We start from the raw sequence: 16,553 nt of genomic DNA, 5'->3' as shown, positions 1-16,553 counted from the left end.
ATGTCACTTTTTAAAAATTAACAGCTTTAATGAGATGTAATTCAAATATCATACTGTTGGGTCCGTGGTCGAAGGAGCAAGAATGATACAAAGCGAAGATCAAAGCTTTATTTCGCGCCAAGCATCGAAATCAAACTGACCGGCCAGGGCCGTCTCTTGCAAAGAGGCGACGACCCTCTGCCTAACAGACTAGCTTTTAAGGGCAAAGGCCATGTGGTTGGGCCTGGCCACGGTGACCAATGAGATTTTAACGCAGAGAAAGCTGCACAGCCCTGCTAGGTCACACATAAGTGACCAATTGAATTACAATTTACCCTATAGTAGATTTTTTTTTTAATTTTTATTTATTTATTTGTCAGAGAGAGAGGAGCGAGAGCGAGCACAGGCAGAGAGGCAGGCAGAGACAGAGGGAGAAGCAGGCTCCCTGCCAAGCAAGGAGCCCCATGTGGGACTCGATCCCAGGACGCTGGGATCATGACCTGAGCTGAGGGCAGCCCACTGAGCCACCCAGGCGTCCCTAACCTATAGTAGATATTTGAACTAGCCTATAACCTTGGTCAGAATGGATGCCCAAAGGGTGGGGCCCATACTCCTTGGTAGTGAGGAGACAGTATGTGCCCCCCACCGATTGGATACCTCCACTTGGCCTGAATCACCCTTGTATTTGGGCTTTGTTACTTGGGACTGGTTTCGGGGACTTGTTTTTAAGTAAGTTCCCTGAAGGAGGAGGGGGAGGGCCAGGATGGAGCTGCTCTGGCTAAATAGGCCCTTACAATACAATGTACTCACATACACTGTATCATTCGGCAGGTTTTAGTCTATCTATGAAGGTGTGCAACTATCACTGATACAGAACCCCGTGACATTTTCATCACCCCAAAAGAAACCCCTGTTCCCATTAGCAGTCACCCCCTACTCCCCTCCACCCCTCAGTCCCAGACATCCACTAACTTACTTTCTGTCTCTGTGCATTTGCTTATTCTGAACATTTCATGCAAGTGTAATCAGCCAATATGTGGCCTTTTGTGATTTCTTTTTCCTTTCTTCCATCCTTTCTTCTTTTTAATTAACATATTATGTATTATTTGTTTCAGGGATACAGATCTGTGATTCATCAGTCTTACACAATTCACAGCACTCACCATAGCACATACCTTCCCCAGTGTCCATCCCCTGGCCAACCCATCCTTCTCACCTCCCTCCTCTCCAGCAACCCTCAGTTTGTTTCCCGAGATTGAGTCTCTTATGGTTTCTCTCCCTCTCTGGTTTCATCTTGTTTCATTTTTTGCTCCCTTCCCCTATGATCCTCTGTCTTGTTTCTCAAATTCCTGATAATCAGTGAGATCATATGATAATTGTCTTTCTCTGATTGACTTATTTTGCTCAGCATAATACCCTCTAGTTCCATCCATGTCATTGCAAATGGCAAGATTTTGATGGCTGCATAGTATTCCATCATGTATATATACCACATTTCCTTTATCCATCCACCTGTTGTTGGACATCTAGGCTCTTTCCATTGTTTGGCTATTGTGGACATTGCTGCTATAAACATTGTGGTGCAGGTACCCCTTTGGACCACTACATGTGTATCTTTGGGGTAAATACCCAGTAGTGCAATTACTGGGTCATAGGGTAGCTCTATTTTCAACTTTTTGAGGAACCTCTATACTGTTCTCCAGAGTGGCTGCACCAGCTTGCATTCCCATCAACAGTGTAGGATGGTTCCCCTTTCTCAGCACCCTCGCCCACACCTGTCACTTCCTGACTGATTAATTTTAGCCATTCTGACTGGTGTGAGGTGGTATCTCACTGTGGCTTTGATTTGTATTTGACTGACTTCTTTCTTAACATCATGTTTTCAAGGTCTCTCTGTGTTGTAGCACAAATTAGGGTTTCATTCCTTTTTACAGCTGAATAATATTCCATTGCCTAGATAGTCTACTTTTCATTTTCCCGTTCATCTGGCTGATGGACCCTTGGGTTGTTTTCAGCTTTCGGCCATCGTGGATCATGCTGCTGTAGACATTTGTTCTAAGTTTTTGCACAGACCTGTGTTTTCCTCTTTTTTATGCATATACTTAGGAGTGGCTGTGCTGGATGGTAAGGTGACTGTTTAACCCCTTTGGGGAACTGCCAAACTGTTTTCCAAAGCAGCGCTACCATATACATTCCCACCAGCAGTATATGAGGTTCCAATTTTTCCCCATCCTCACCAGCAGTTATTATTGTTGTTTTTTAAAAGATTGTTAAAATTAAAAAAAAAAAACCATAATCTCTATTCCCAGTGTGGGCCTCAAACTCAAGACCCCGAGATCAAGGGTCTCATGCTACCCTGACAGAGACAGCCAGGTGCCCCTGTCTGTCCTTTTGATTACAGCCATTCTAGTGGGTGTAAAGTAGTGTCTCCTGGTGATTTTGATTTGCCTTTCTCTGATGGCAAATGATGTTGAGCATCTTTTCATGTGCTTATGGGTCATTTGTATGTCTTCTTTGAAGAAATGCCTGTTCAGACCCTTTGATTATTTTTAAATTGGGTTGCTTGTATTTTTATTTTTGAGTTGTAGTTCTTTTTCTCTTTTTCGAGGTTTTATTTTTTAATTTTTTTAAGATTTTATTTACTTAAGGATGCCTGGGTGGCTCAGTCAGTTAAGCGTCTGCCTTCAGCTCAGGTCATGATCCCAGAGTTATGGGATCAAGTTCTGCATTGGGCCCCTTGCTCAGCAGGAGGGGGGGTACTGCTTCTCCCTCTCCCTTTGCTGTTCCCCCTGTTCATACTCTCTCTCTTACTCTGTCAAATCAATAACATCTCAAAAAGAAAAAGATTTTATTTATTTAAGAGAGAGCATGAGTGGGGGAAAGGGGCAGAGGGAGAAGCAGACTTCCTGCTGAGCAGGGAACCTGATGCAAGGCTTGATCCCAGGACACTGGGATCATGATTTGAGCCAAGGGCAGACACCCAGGTGCCCCTAAAATTTTATTTTATTTTTTTATATATTTTTTAAGATTTTATTTATTTATTTGCCAGAGAGAGAGAGCACAGGCAGGCAGAGTGGCAGCAGAGGCTTATTCTGATGTTGGCCGACTCCCTAACCACTGACTGATATCCAGCAGGTATCCCTCTGGCCTCAGGTTGCTATTCTCCCACTCTTGACCTTCTCAGGGAGATTGACACCTTGCAGCTTTTTCCTAGCTTAGAGATGGGAGTGAGATGTCCCGGGAGGTGGTTCCTTCTTGAGGTTCCCCTTTCTTTTGCCGCATTGGAATTCAGGTCGTCAATTTCCTATCCTTCTGTCCATCAAACCTGCTTGGCGCTTGTGCCTCAGGTCTCCTGTGAGTGCCCTGCTTTGCTGAGTTCTCCACCCTTCGCCACACAGATGGGTTAGGAATGTGCATGGAGAAGATGCTGAAGTGTGGGGTGGTCTGGGCTCTGCGTCCCTGCCCATCCTCCTAGTCCCTTTCCCAGTGCTGGGTGGGTGGGTAATCTCTGAATTACTGACATTTACCCTGAATTCCCACAATGGGGCCTCTGCCCTGGCTGGGCTGTCTCCTTCCCTGCAGGAACGTATGGACTAAGCAATGCGCTGCTGGAGACGCCCTGGAAGAAGCTGTGCTTTGGGAAGCAGCTCTTCCTGGAGGCCGTGGAGCGGAGCCAGGCACTCCCCAAGGATGTCCTCATTGCCCAGCTCCTGCATGTGCTCAACAATGATGAGGCGTGAGTGAGCGGAGCCTGCTGGGACAAGCAGAGGGTCCCACTTCTTCTCTAGTCCTGGGACATAGAGGCAGGCAGGCTGTGCTGCCCTGGGAGGCTTGTGGAGGTGACTGAGAACAGCTCCTCAGCCCGGGGGTGCCCGATAGACATACTGTTCTTTGTTCCTCTCCTAACTGCTCCCCTCCTGGGTCAGTATACTTGGAAGCTCAATGCTCTCAGAGGCTCGGTGTGGGCCTTTGTGGGGCAGAGAGTAGCTGGAGGTTCCCCATGTCTGCACACAACTGGTGGGAGATTCTAGAAAGCTCCAGGTGCTCAGCAAACCACAGAAGCAAGCAGCCAGCCTGGGAGTATGTCTGGGGGTTAATGTCCTTCCCACATGCTGTCCTACCAGTGCTGTGACACAGACACACCTGTCCCAGGAATCGCCTGGAGGAAAGAAGCTCCTGACCCAACTTCCTTAAGGCACCTCCATGGCCTCTGCACACAGTACCTGGCTCAGGGACGCCCGCCACCCCCCCCCCGCCCCCCGCCGCCACATGTCATGGCCATCCCACCTGGGAGTCAGAGGTGCTGGCCGTGCTACCTTCCTCGCATGCTGCAGTGTCACCCATACTCAGGCCAGGCCCCTATCCTGCCTAGATGACCCGATAGCCCCTCAGAGAGCCCCAACGGGCTGCCTCCTGCTTCTCTCTACTGGAACCCTTCCCTGCCCCTTGCTTAGTGTCCATCTCCTTTTGGAACCATGATCCTTTTGGAACCACGAACCATGGGACCTTTAGCCTCAGCATAGCCACCCCTCAGGGAAGCCCTAATTGGACTGGTCCAGCATCCCATGCTCAACTGTATGTAAGTCATGTGGCCATCAGTCTCTTATCTGTCACTCCCGCTGGCCTGAAAAGGGGTCCTGGCCACTTCGACAGCTGTGGTCCCAGTGCCAGCTTCAGTGACTGGCAAGCTGCAGGGCTCAAGTGGGCTCCTGTCATGTGGAGAGATGCCCATAGGGTACCTCTTGGGGCAGGCAGTATGTGTGTGTGTCTGTGTGTGTGTGTGGCTGGGGACCCCTCAGCTAGGCCCCTGCCCCACAGCGCCCCAACCGCTCAGACCTCACCAAGACAGGTAGGTGAGTTTGCTCTGAGAGATGACATCTGTCCTTTCCCGGGGGCAGGGGGTGAGGGGGGTGTTGCCTGCACAGGTCTGACCAGACGGACCACCTCCCCCCAAAGCATTTGCTGATTCAGCAGAGCCTTCCCCAGTGCTGAGCTCATAGGTGCTCCTGTCCCTGGGTCCTGGGAAAGCTCCTGGGGGCCCTGGTAGGGGGAGCTGGGCTGGCAGTCCCTGTCTGGCAGCCTGGGCCCAGTGACAGAGCCCTAAATAAAAGACTGGACCGAGACTTGAGGCCTTCAGCAGAAAAGTGCCCAGAAAACCCTTGTGGTTCCCAAACCACCTTGTGAGGCTGGTAGGCTCCTTGGGCACTGCAGGCCTTGAGGATGGCAGGTGGGGCTGTGGGTGGGTGGGTGGGAGGGGGTGTTAGTGACCCCTACTCTATCCTTCCAGGCAGCTGCCAGACCCGGCCATTGAGGACCAGGGCAGGGAGTATGTGCAGCCCTTCCTGAGCAAGTACGCGGCTGTGTGTGTACGCTGCCCGGGCTATGGCACCAGGTATGAGGGGCGGCTGGGTGCGTTCAGTCCTGTCCCATGAGGAGCCCTGCCTTCCCTGAATGTTCTGGATCCCAGAGCCTCTGCCCTGTCTACAGGCAGCTGCCATTTCAGCTTGTGGGGCTATGGGGCCAGCAGATATCACAGGTGACAGCTATGGACAAAATGCTCACCGGCCTCCAGGGGCGCTGCAATGTTTCCTGGGCTGCTTCCTGCTCCCTATGCAGCCATGAGGGGGCTGGGATGGCTGTGGGCGCCCTCGGGTTGCCAGATCCCTGTGGGGCCAGAGGTCTCACTGCCTGGCTCTTCCCCTCACTTCGCCCTGTGTCCTTGGGTCTGTTACATTCTGTGTGTGACCAGTGCAGAATTAGATCATTTCAGCTTGGGGACATCACCCAAGAAAGAGGCAACTTCTGGTCTCAGCCTCAATGGGGGAGGGAATGCCTGGGAAGGAGAAACTGTTGGCATGGGTGTCTGCTGTCCCAGTAAGTTCCTTCTGTGCCTCTCTCCCTCCTGGGCAGAGGAAGATTGGCTCTGTGTGCCTGGGAGGCCTATCCCATCCCCGTGATTCTGTCTGGGGCAACCTACCTGCTGTACTTGGAAGTGGGTGGTCTGCTGGACCAGCCAGGACGCTCTAGGAGTGCTGTTGTGCACCTGGCCCACCTGGCCTGGAGACAGACTGTGGCCTTGGGCAAAGCAGCATCTTCTTGGATTTGGCTTGAACCAGGCCCTGTGGGTACCAGCCTTATGCCGGCCTGGTGAGGACTATGATGGATAGGCCAAGCTCTTGGGGGCCTGTGGCCACTAAGGACTCAGGGATGGGGTGCTTGGGTGGTGACAAGTGCTAAGAGATGCCACGATGATATCACATGTACTGTGGGTACATGGTGAGGTCAACACATAATGCTTGGTTTTCGAGTTCAGGTTGGCCCGAGTCTTCCATCCTCCAGCAGATGACAGCTTCAAACCCTCTAGCTGGGGGATGGGATGGTAGGCAGGGCCAGGGTGGTGTCAGGGCCCAGCACTGATGCTCAGGGCCCAAGGGTTGTATGCTTGAATGGTGGCCTTTCCATTCTCAGGCTTTTCCCTTGGCAGGTGGCAGGGCATCCATTCTCAGGCTTCTCGAGCACAGACTTGTTTTCTCGACTAAATTACATGCTCATGTGTATCCACGTGCATAAGGCAGAGTGCCAGGTCTGCTCCCAGGCCAGGTGTGTGGCTGCTGGGTCCAATCCTGACTGGGACCCCCAGTCTTCAGCATGCATGTGCCTACTCTGGGTATCAGCCTGTACCGGGGCTGCTTGGGGACCTGGTACCTGCCCTCTCTCAGGGTGAGGCAGGTGGTAACAAAGTGAGGACTGTCCTTAGGGACAGCTGGCAGGAAGAGAGAAGGTGTGCTGAGCATTTGGGATGGGTAGTGGGGGAGGAAGACAGGAGAGGGTTCCTGGTGACAGAGACCTCATTTGGGGCTCTACCAGGCAGGCAGAGGGCTGAACATGGGCCCCCTGCTCTCTTTCAGAACCAACACCATCATCCTTGTGGACGCAGATGGGCACGTGACCTTCACAGAGCGTAGCATGCTGGACAAGGACCCCTCCTGCTGGGAGACCAGCACCCACGAGTTCAAGCTGCAGAGCTAACCCCTCTCTGTGGGTGTGGCCATTGGGCTCCTGGAAGGCCCTGCCTCAAGGACCATTATGGATAGGAGCCTCCTGTAGCCACACACACTGCCTGTGACTTGGGCAGGACCAGGGCCCTCTGGTGTTTCTGTGACCTGTCCGTGTCCGTGTGTCCAGCTCAGGGTCTGCCCTTATGCCGGTGGGAGTGACAAGAGTCCCACAGCCAGGCTTGGGGCAGGCCCAGGTGTGCTGTGCGTGTGTGAAGGCAACTGGGCCTGTACCCTGTCCAAGCATAGAGGCACAAACTCAAGGCACATGCTTCCATGCACACCTGCGGGTGCATGGGCACAGTACACACATGTACAGGTAATAGATGGGCACACGCATGCTCAAACACACACACCGATCCTAGCATACACACATATGCATGCCAGACAGAGATGTGCCTCTCACATCTGCAGGCACTGCCGGCCAGTGGGTCTTTGCTTTGATCAAAACAACAGGGTGTATGTAGACTTGTGTTTAAAAGTGGCTCCCTCTCTCCTGGGCGTGGTCTACTTCTGGACAGTTAGACTTGCTCTTGGAGAGGAGGCTGAAGGATGACAAGAACCCCAAGAAGACCCACTGTCATAGAAGCACAGGCTGGTTGGTGGTCTTTTGTGCCCTGGGTGGGGGTGGTCTCCTGTGTGCATGGGGTAGTCCTGTCGGGGGAGGAGGGTGGTCCTGTGTATGCTGGAGCACCTTGGTAGGCTCTCAGGCACCTACCTGCCCACTGGGGGTCATGGGTCTTGGGAAGGCCCTCTCAATGAGGGGACACAGCCAACCCTTGCTGTTTCCCTTCTTGGGGAGTCAGACTTCATAGGAATCTGTACTTGAACGTGCGACCGTGATAATAAAATTCTGAGGCTGTGGTGAGTCAGTGCATTTCAGGTCCTTGTGTGATGGGGGACAACCGTGCAAAGGCTCAGTAGGGCTGCTTTCTTGGTCTACAGGAACTCCCAAGGCGCACCCACCAGAACAAGCCTCTTCTCACTTTCTTCTTTTGCTCATGGGTCCCTGAGCACCATGATGGAAACCTGAGGGGCCACTGGCCTGTCTATCCGTCTGTCCTTGGGCAGAGGCTGGGGTTGGAGAGAGCCTCTATGCATGGGACATGGTGGGTGGCAGTTACAGGGCCTCCTGAGCTGGGCTGAGGGGCCAGGGACTCCTCTGGGTATAGCTGGGAGCCCTTGGGGACCACCCCATGGAATGGTGTGGTCAGGCCTACACTTGGGGTAGACTCTAGAGGCCAGGGGATGGTAGGAATTGATGGGTTTTGGGACAAGGGGGCAAGTGAAGTCTGTCTCAACCTTAAGACCCTGGTTTGTGGCAAGCAGCCAGGAATTCCTATCACTAGCCCAGACTGAGCATCAAGGGGTTCCATGTGTGTCCAGTGCTGAGACCCAGGCTTCCATCGGCCTTTGAAGCTGGCCCCCCAACTTGGCCTTTGTAGAGCCAATGAGAGCTTGGGGTGGGGTGTGGACCTGTACCTGGCCCCACTTGCCTTTTCAACCCTTCCCTCTCTTCACCCTGAGCACCGCTCAGGGGTCTGATGCTCTCCTTGGCTCACTTGGAACTCAGAAGAAAAGTGCTTGATCATGGTCAGATTTGAATGGGCCCCTTAGTGGTGGCATAGCCCACACCCCCAGGCCCAGGGGCAAACACTTGTTGGATGAGCTACACCGAGCCAGGCTGTCAGCCCGGGCACTGCTGATGCCTCAGTATCCCATGGGCACCCACCCTGGCCAGCATGTCTGCCCTCATGGGGCACCACTAGGCAGGTGCAAAGCCATCTGATGTTTTTCTCTACCCCAGGGACAGGGCCTGTACAGGGATACCCCAGCCCTCAACTACCCTGGGCTCCCCAAGTGCCTGAGCCCCCTGAAGAAGGGGCAGCCCAAGATGTAATTCTATTATGCGTTAAGTTGTGTGCCCCCTAAAAGATCTGTTGGCCCTAGCCCCTGTATCTCAAAATGTGACCTTAGGGTCTTTACAGAAGTAATCAGGATAAAATGAAGTCATTAGAGTGCGCTCTAATCAAGTATGACTGATGTCCTTATAAAAAAAGGGAAAATTTGGACACGGGGACAGACATGCAGGCAGGCAGGAATGCCCTATAAGGACTGGAGCTATGCTCTCCCATGCCAAGAAGCTACCAGAAGCTGAGAGAGACTGGGAACAGATCCTTCTCTGTTTGCCTTTAGAGGGAGCATGGCTTTTTGATGGCTCTTTGATCTCAAACTTCTGGCCTCCAGAACTGTGAGACAATAAATTTCTGTGGTTTAAGCCACTCATTTGTGGTACTCTGTTATGGCAGCTCTAGCAAACTAATACATTTGTGACTTACAGATGAGGAAATTGAGGCTTGAGGAGCTACCATAACAGTGTCTCAGTCCCTGGGGACATAGGGAGGCAGAGCCATTGGGCCAGGAAGGAGCAGGATGAGGATAAGGCCTGTCTTGGGGTTTCTTCCCCTTGAAGACTCATGGTCTTCCTATGTTGGTTTCACCTGCTGCCCTGCACCCCCCCCCCCCATCATGTCATTTATCTTGCCTCTGCCACTGCCCTTGGTTGTACTTTCTGCACAGCTTCTGCCCCAGGGCCTTGGCACTTGCTGTCCCTTCTGGTTGAAGAACTATTTCCCCCAAATACTGAAACCACATTCTCCCTCACATCCTGCAGCTCTTTGGTAAAGTCTTTGGGGAGGCATCCTATCTGAAGCTGCAGTCAGCCCTGCCTTGGTCCCTGCTCTATTTTCTATAGCAGTTAGCGTGGTGGTGTGCTATGTGTTTTGCTTGATTGTTTCTTGTATGTCTCCCTGTCAGAACAAGAGCTTTAGGAAAGCAAGGCCATCCTGATGCCCAGGCTAGGTAGACATTTGAACCAAAAATGACATTGCTGGCACTTCCCAAGCCCCCATTTATTTAGGCCTTGAAGTGAGAACCTTTGTGTAGTTAGAAGGGACCTTGGGAAGCTGCATGTTCTAGAAGTGCTTTTTTTTTTTTTTTTTTTTTTTTAGATTTTATTTATTTATTTGACAGTGAGAGAGAGAAGAGAGAGCAGGAAGACGAGCAGGAGGAGTGGGAGAGGGAGAAGCAGGCTTCCTGCCAAGCAGGAAACCTGATGTGGGGCTCAATCCCAGAACCCTGGGATCATGACCTGAGCCAAAGGCAGACGCTTAAGGACTGAGCCACCCAGGCGCCCCTAGAAGTGCTTTTGACATGCCACACAGGAAGGGCTGGATCTGACCTTGGCATGGCTTAGCTAGTCATCAGATGTGTTGGATCCGTGAGTCCCCAACATGGTCCTCTTTTCCCGGATGGAGGGGGAATTTACCTCCTTTTCAGATGCCCCTTCCTAGATGAACTGCTTCTGCTCTCTGGCTCTAAGTCAGCCAGTTGAAGCGTGTTGGCATGGAGGCAAGAGGTGTGGAAATAACTTGATATGGAAGCCAAGTCTGAGTAAACAAGACCATCTCAGGAATGCAGCCTGGCCTTGAGGCTTGTCTTGGCAGGCCTGAGATCCCTGCCTTTGGCCTGCAGAGACACCTCCCTCCCCACCCCACCACCAACACCTTATCTTTTGGTCTCATCTGCCAGCAGTTAGCATCATCCAGGCCCTTTAGCGGAGATCTGGCTCATGGGTGAGCTGGGCTCAAGTGGAACACTAGGAACCAGAGGGAAAAGTTTTCCCTTCAGTTTGGGCTAGAGCTCCAGCTTCTAGGCATCCACCTAAGGCTGGAGTCAGATGGGAACTGTAGGGAGGTCGTGTGGGAAAGCCATGTGGGAAGCCAGCTGTAGTGTGTTGGTGTGAGGTCTCAAGTCTGAGGCAACTCACCAAGCAACAAAGTGTGGAGAGTTCACTAAGGCTGGATGGTGGGATGCCAAGGGTTCCCATGAGCTCTGACCAAGGAAAGCAGTTGGCCCAGCCACGGGGAGACTGGCCTCCCCTGGCCAAGTCCAGGAACTAGAACCTCATGGGGCTTGGTCATATTTTTATTGTGAATTGCCTGGTGCTGACCACTGGGGTAACTGGGTGAACAGAAAGGGGCAGAAAGGGAGGGAAGGGCCTGGATAGGCCTCTACCTTCCTCAACTAGGAACATTCTCTCTCCCTGCCTTTTTTAATCTTTTCATTTTCATTTTGAAATGATTTCAACTTACTAAAAACTTGTCACCCAGTTCCCCCAAATGTTAACACCCTACCCTACGTCTAACAACAGTAAAACGATTACAACCAGGAAATTCGCACTGATACTACTACCAGCTAATTTACAAACCTGATTTGAATTTTGCCAGTTGTCCTACTTCTCTTTCCTGAGCCAGGTTCCAATACAGGGTCCAGATCCCACCTCACACTTACTTGTGTCTCCTGTAATTGAAGACAGGTCCTTAGTTTATCTTTGACTTGAATGATCTTGACACTTGAAGAGCACCTGCCAGTTTTTTGTTCGAATGCCCCTCATTTGGGTTCGTCTAATCTTTCAGGTTTTGCCTTTTGGTTAGAAATACCAACAAGTGATGCATGTCCCTCTCAGGAGGGCCACAATATGTCCCTTTTCTGGTGCTGACTTTTGTCTTCATTTTTATTGAGGTAATGATGAGGGAGCACGAGGCTGGCTGAAGACAAAGCAAAAGCTGGCGCCTTGCACCCCCCTCTCCATCCGCTCCCCCTCTGTCATAAGTGTAGCATCCCTCAGGCAGCCGTGAATGCCATGAACAATAAGCAAATAGTTAACTTGCAGAGCTCACAATCCTGCTAGACAGGAGTCTCCCTTGGTTTACAAATGTCCTAAATCTCACTAACAAAGGCGATTGATAGCAGGATTGTGACACCCCACCAAAAAGTCTCCCAACTATCTTAATGTTAATGGCTGGTCTAAAGACAACATTGATCCAGCCGCAAGGGCAAGGCCTCCGGTAGGCCTGGGACATCCTGGCACCTTGTAGGCCCTCTTTAGCATATGAAAACTCCACTGAAACCTCCCTTCCCCTCACCTTCCCCCAACTGCAGGGTACATAACCTGCCACCCCTCACAACCCGGGGCAGCAGCTCTTCCTGCCCACGGGTCCTGTCCCCGTGCTTTAATAAACCACCATTTTGCACCAAAGATGTCTCAAGAATTCTTTCTTGGTCATCGGCTCTGGACCTCAGCCCACCAAACCTCACCTAGGTTCTAGAACTTCATCAGTATCGTTAGTTTACTATACAACGAACATCTTCAGGGTATAAATTTGATGTTTGGATGTGTGTACATTTGTTGGTGATCTCGATCACTTGGCTACCTGGTTGTCTCTCAGGTTTTTCTCCACTGCAGTTACTATTTTAGGTTTGACATTAGTGTCTTGGGGAGAAATTTTGCAACTCTGTAAAGCAATAAAAAAAACCCGCTATCAGTTCTCATACTTCTGCCCCCTATTTTTTAGCATCCGTGATTGTTGTCCGCAGTAGGTTTGTGCTGGCTGCCAAAACGGAGATTTCCTACTTCCATTATTCCTTCCACATTTATTCACTGGAGTTCTGGCTAAGGAAGAGCTCTCTCTTCTCCGTTTACCCATACCCTCCCTTTTCCGAGGTTACTGAAATGGCATTAGCAAGTGGAAAAATGCCGGACAGTTTAGCGTATTTGTCCTTTTTTTCCATTGATTATGCTAATGCTTTTAATTGGAAACGTAAAGACTTGTGTGGTTACGGTCTCGCCCGCACTACGTAAACCACGCACACGCCCTCTGCTCCCGGCGTTCCCCGCGCCGCCGGCTCCCTGCGCTTCCCGCGCTCTGCTGTTCCCGGCATCCCCTGCGCTCCCCGTTCCCGGCGCTCCTCGCGGCCGCCGCCCTCCGCGCGGCGGGCCCCGCCCCGGGGGCGACCGTTAGCGCGGCCGCGGCCCGAGCTCCTGGTCCCGCCCACGCGGCCGCGCTATTGGGCGGCGTGCCGTGGCCGCGAGCGCCACGCGCTGCCAATTGGCGGCCTCCGCAGCCCGCTCCGCGATTCCCCCAATGCGGGGCGCCCGCGTGCTGGGATTGGCCACGAGTCTCCAAGGCCCGCCCTCCGCTCGCCCCGCGCGGCAGGCGGGTCCGCGGTCCGGAGAGAGCTTGGGAGGCCTTTCTAGATGGCGGCAGCGGCGGCCGTGGCGGTCAGGCCGTGAGGGTCTCCCTCCCTTGGTCGAGCTGCGGGCAGCTCGGGCACGCCGCGGGCGCCGGAGGTAGGTGCGGGGCGCGAGGGGCGCCCCGCGGGCGGGCGCTGCGGCCTGCGCGAGGGCGCGCCCTTCCCCTCCCTCCTTCCCGGGCCGAGGGCTGAGGGCCCGAACGGCGGGGTGGGGCGGAGCGGGAGGGCGCGAGGCGGGGCAGCCACGCGGAGACCCGGCCTTTGTGAAGCATCATGGCCGCGGGCCTCGGAGGACGCGGGGCGGGGGTCCCGCCGTGGCGGGGTGGGGGTGGGGCGGGGGCGAGCCCCAGGCCCAGGTGGCGCCGACGCGGGTCGCTTTCTGCCCGGGCAAAGCCCGAATGTAAAGAGGTCCCTCGTTCTGGGGGCCCGAAGTCGTAGCGTCGCTTTCAGGCGGGAAAGGTACGAACCTGGTTAGTGCTCGCCCAGGATCCTGCCGGGTGTAACAGTTTGGGAAATCTGAGAAGTCGCCTAAGTCTTTTTCTTCGCCAAATGCTCGTGGACCGAGTGTCACTTAGATAGGCGGAATGTGATTTTGTTGTAACAATGGTCGTGGTAGAAATAAATGGAAGGTGACAACCTGTTGATAGTGATACCTGTCAAGTATCATTCGATGGACTTGGGTTGCTCATGGTAGGAATTTGATTTGCTGTTGTGCATGCTTGCATGTACCTTGATACCTGATGCACGGCAGTCCAGGCTAGGGCTGGTGACTCTCAGGCCAACCAGCAGGCGGAGACCCTCTGTTTCCTGGTCGAAGCCTGGACTCCCAGTCCGAGGCCTCACGCACAGTGGCTCAAATTCTGCCGCAGGCTATCACTCACCAAAGGGAGTGAATGGCTAGTCTGGAGTGCGCCTGTGAGTACAGGATGTGAGGCCTGTTAGAGGATGACAAAAGGAATGGATGAGGTCATACTGCTGCTGGGTTGGGCGGGAGGCTGCAGTGTGAGAGGCTTGACGGAAAGGCACCAGCCCCAGCACTGGACATGACAGCCAGCGCCCCAATGCCAGCTCAGCAAGTGGACTTCTGTGAAGGGCGCTGTCCAAGCCTATTGGTTTTACCCCATGTGCCAGGGATCCAGGGGAGCCTGCTGCGAGTCTGCTGCTGGCTTATGGTTCACTTGGCAAGCAAGGTTTGCATCCATGTGTTCAATCAGCTGCAGCAGCAGTGAGGCTGATGGTAGAAGAGTCACTCTTTTGAGCCCTTTATGGCCAGGCACTCTGTAGGGCACTTCCTGGGGATAGTTTTATAATCTGCTCATGACTTTGGTAGTAGAAAACATGAATCTTACCGGAATGCCTGGTCTTGGTCCCTCTTAGTAGCTGCCCTTCCCCCTTTGGTGGTCTTAGCTAGCTTCCCGGCTTTAATGCCCTGTTTGACATGACATCTCCCATCGCCTTCTCTAGCCCTGACCTCTCTTCTGAGCTGCTGTCTCTTCCGGATCTCCATATGTTACTTTGATGCCAAGTAACCATGGCCAAACCTAAATCCTTACTTTCACCCACTCCACAACACTTCCCATGCTGCCTTCACCACCTCAATGCATAACAGCTCCATTCATGACCGTAGAGTCACCTGGATTTTTCTCTTAGGCCTCCATACAACACTCAGGACCATTTCTTACCACCTCCAGCTTAATGTGCTATTCTGAACTGCCTGGTGAGCCTTTTAATTCTTCTCTTTGCTCTCATCCCTGCCCCTCCCCCCCACTCACCCATGAAAGTTTTTCTGGACACAGAAGGATTCTTTTGAACTGTAAGATAGTGTAAAACCAAGGAATTTAGGAGGGGAGCCAGTTTGCCTGGTGGTAAAGCAGCTTTACCACACTTCTTTCTAGCAGTGTGATTTTGAGCAAGTTGCTTAACCTTTCTGTCCTTAACCTTTCTCTTAGTGCCTGAGAACTGGTGAGTGAAAACGCACCTCTTAGAGCAGGGCCTGCCTAAGGGTTGGTTGCCTCTGCGTCCCTCGATCCTGCAACCTCAGTGCTTAGACCCTCCTGTCCAGTGGCCCATCTCTTAAGATAAGAGCCTGGTCTCAGTTGCCCTTAGCACGCTGCTTTCACCTGCTGCACTGCACTTCTACCCCAGGGCCTTTTCTCTTCTGTTATCTGGAAAATATCCTCTCTACTCTCCTAGTTCACTCTCTTCTGCTTTCAGGTGATCTCTGACTGTGTAGTCTTTGCTGTCTGTCCTTTCTGAAGTTGTACCCCCACCCCCAACTCCTTGCTTTGTTTTTTCTTGATACTTCTCAACTTTTCTTAGTTGTTTCTTCATCTCTCTTTGTAAAAAGTGAGCTCTGTGAGGTAGGGATTTTGTCTGTTTTGTGTCCTTAGCATCTAGAATGGCACATGGGCCATATAGAAAGCGTTCAGCAAACTTGTTGAATGAGGAGAGCAAGCTTACAGGGGAAAGTAGGGAACTTGTCCGGGACTGCCCTACTGTGGAGTTCTGAACCTTGAGTTGCTGCCGCCTGGGGCTTGTCAGCCTTTCCTGACCTCCCAGGGAGAAGGAACACTTCTTTTCTCTACAGCTCCCTGACCCCACCCCCTCACCTCTTCTAGGCCTCCCTGCTTTGTTGTCATTATCATCTTTGCTTTGTGCTTTGGTGATGGCAGCTGCTTGGTTTTTTAACATGGTAGCAGGTGTCCCCATCCTGTACCACTGTTTGTTTTCAGTTCTCCCCTCCTTTTCAGCTCTCAGAATCACAGATTGGCTCTTGGTAGTGTCTCCACAGACCTACCAGAAGCCGAGAGGTTTGGTCCTGATTTTTATCTGTGTTCTGTAGCACTGTACATGCTGACCTGTCTGTCCTTCTCTGAAATGATATTTGTTGGTTGCCAGGAAACTGGCCTTATTTTGCTCAGTTCTCCTCATGCCTGTTCAGCTGCAGCCTCCTTAGCGTTTACCTCAGTTCTGAGTCTTGTTATCTGTATGCTGTATTCCCTTGATCTTTAGCACCTTTGACAGATATACGTTTGGGGGAAGTACTGTGGTAAAATTCCCACTGAATTCAGAAATGTAAGGACATTTTAGAATCTCGGAAATAGAGTGACAGCTTAGTGGTCATTGCCCTTCCAGCTGTGTCCAGGTGGTGGGAACCTTGTCTCTTGCTCATGGTGGTACATGTAGAAAGCCAGTGAATGAATATTGGTAGAATGAATTAATTAAATCTGAGTAAGCTTCTGGTGTTTATGTTGTGTCTCCTTGAAAGTACAACCATCATGCACTACTTCTTCACTGTAAACTTCTTAAGTGTGTGATATCTGCTGTCTTCTGTTCTGTCCATGCAGCCAGTCAAGCCTGCCCTATGTGGGCATGGGCATGCATGTGCATATCTGCATCCGTGTGCATGGCATGTTCGTGTCT

At 52.2% G+C, this 16,553-nt stretch overlaps 2 protein-coding genes across 8 annotated transcripts in view; both read left to right on the top strand.

Moving 5' to 3' along the window:
- The window catches only part of TANGO2 (transport and golgi organization 2 homolog), a 41,015-nt gene extending 33,109 nt beyond the window's left edge, over nucleotides 1-7,906 (top strand). For 5 of the 6 annotated variants that reach the window (XM_032311324.1, XM_032311327.1, XM_032311322.1 and 2 more), the window contains 3 exons: nucleotides 3,562-3,715; nucleotides 5,267-5,371; nucleotides 6,888-7,906. In XM_032311324.1, the coding sequence (XP_032167215.1) occupies nucleotides 3,562-3,715; nucleotides 5,267-5,371; nucleotides 6,888-7,008 (380 nt within the window). In that variant the 3' untranslated portion in view covers nucleotides 7,009-7,906. The remainder of the gene's footprint in view (nucleotides 1-3,561; nucleotides 3,716-5,266; nucleotides 5,372-6,887) is intronic. The other variant, XM_032311323.1, reaches the window with a different exon arrangement.
- Nucleotides 7,907-13,056: 5,150 nt separating this feature from the next.
- The window catches only part of DGCR8 (DGCR8 microprocessor complex subunit), a 37,245-nt gene continuing 33,748 nt past the window's right edge, over nucleotides 13,057-16,553 (top strand). The window contains exon 1 of one of the 2 annotated variants that reach the window (XM_032311320.1): nucleotides 13,057-13,227. The gene's annotated coding sequence lies outside the window, so the exon portion shown is untranslated. The remainder of the gene's footprint in view (nucleotides 13,228-16,553) is intronic. The other variant, XM_032311319.1, reaches the window with a different exon arrangement.

Source organism: Mustela erminea, chromosome 13 (assembly GCF_009829155.1).
Source record: "Mustela erminea isolate mMusErm1 chromosome 13, mMusErm1.Pri, whole genome shotgun sequence".
NCBI lineage: Eukaryota > Metazoa > Chordata > Mammalia > Carnivora > Mustelidae > Mustela > Mustela erminea.
Note: the sequence above shows the minus strand (reverse complement) of the source record. Positions and strands in the feature narration are given on the sequence as shown.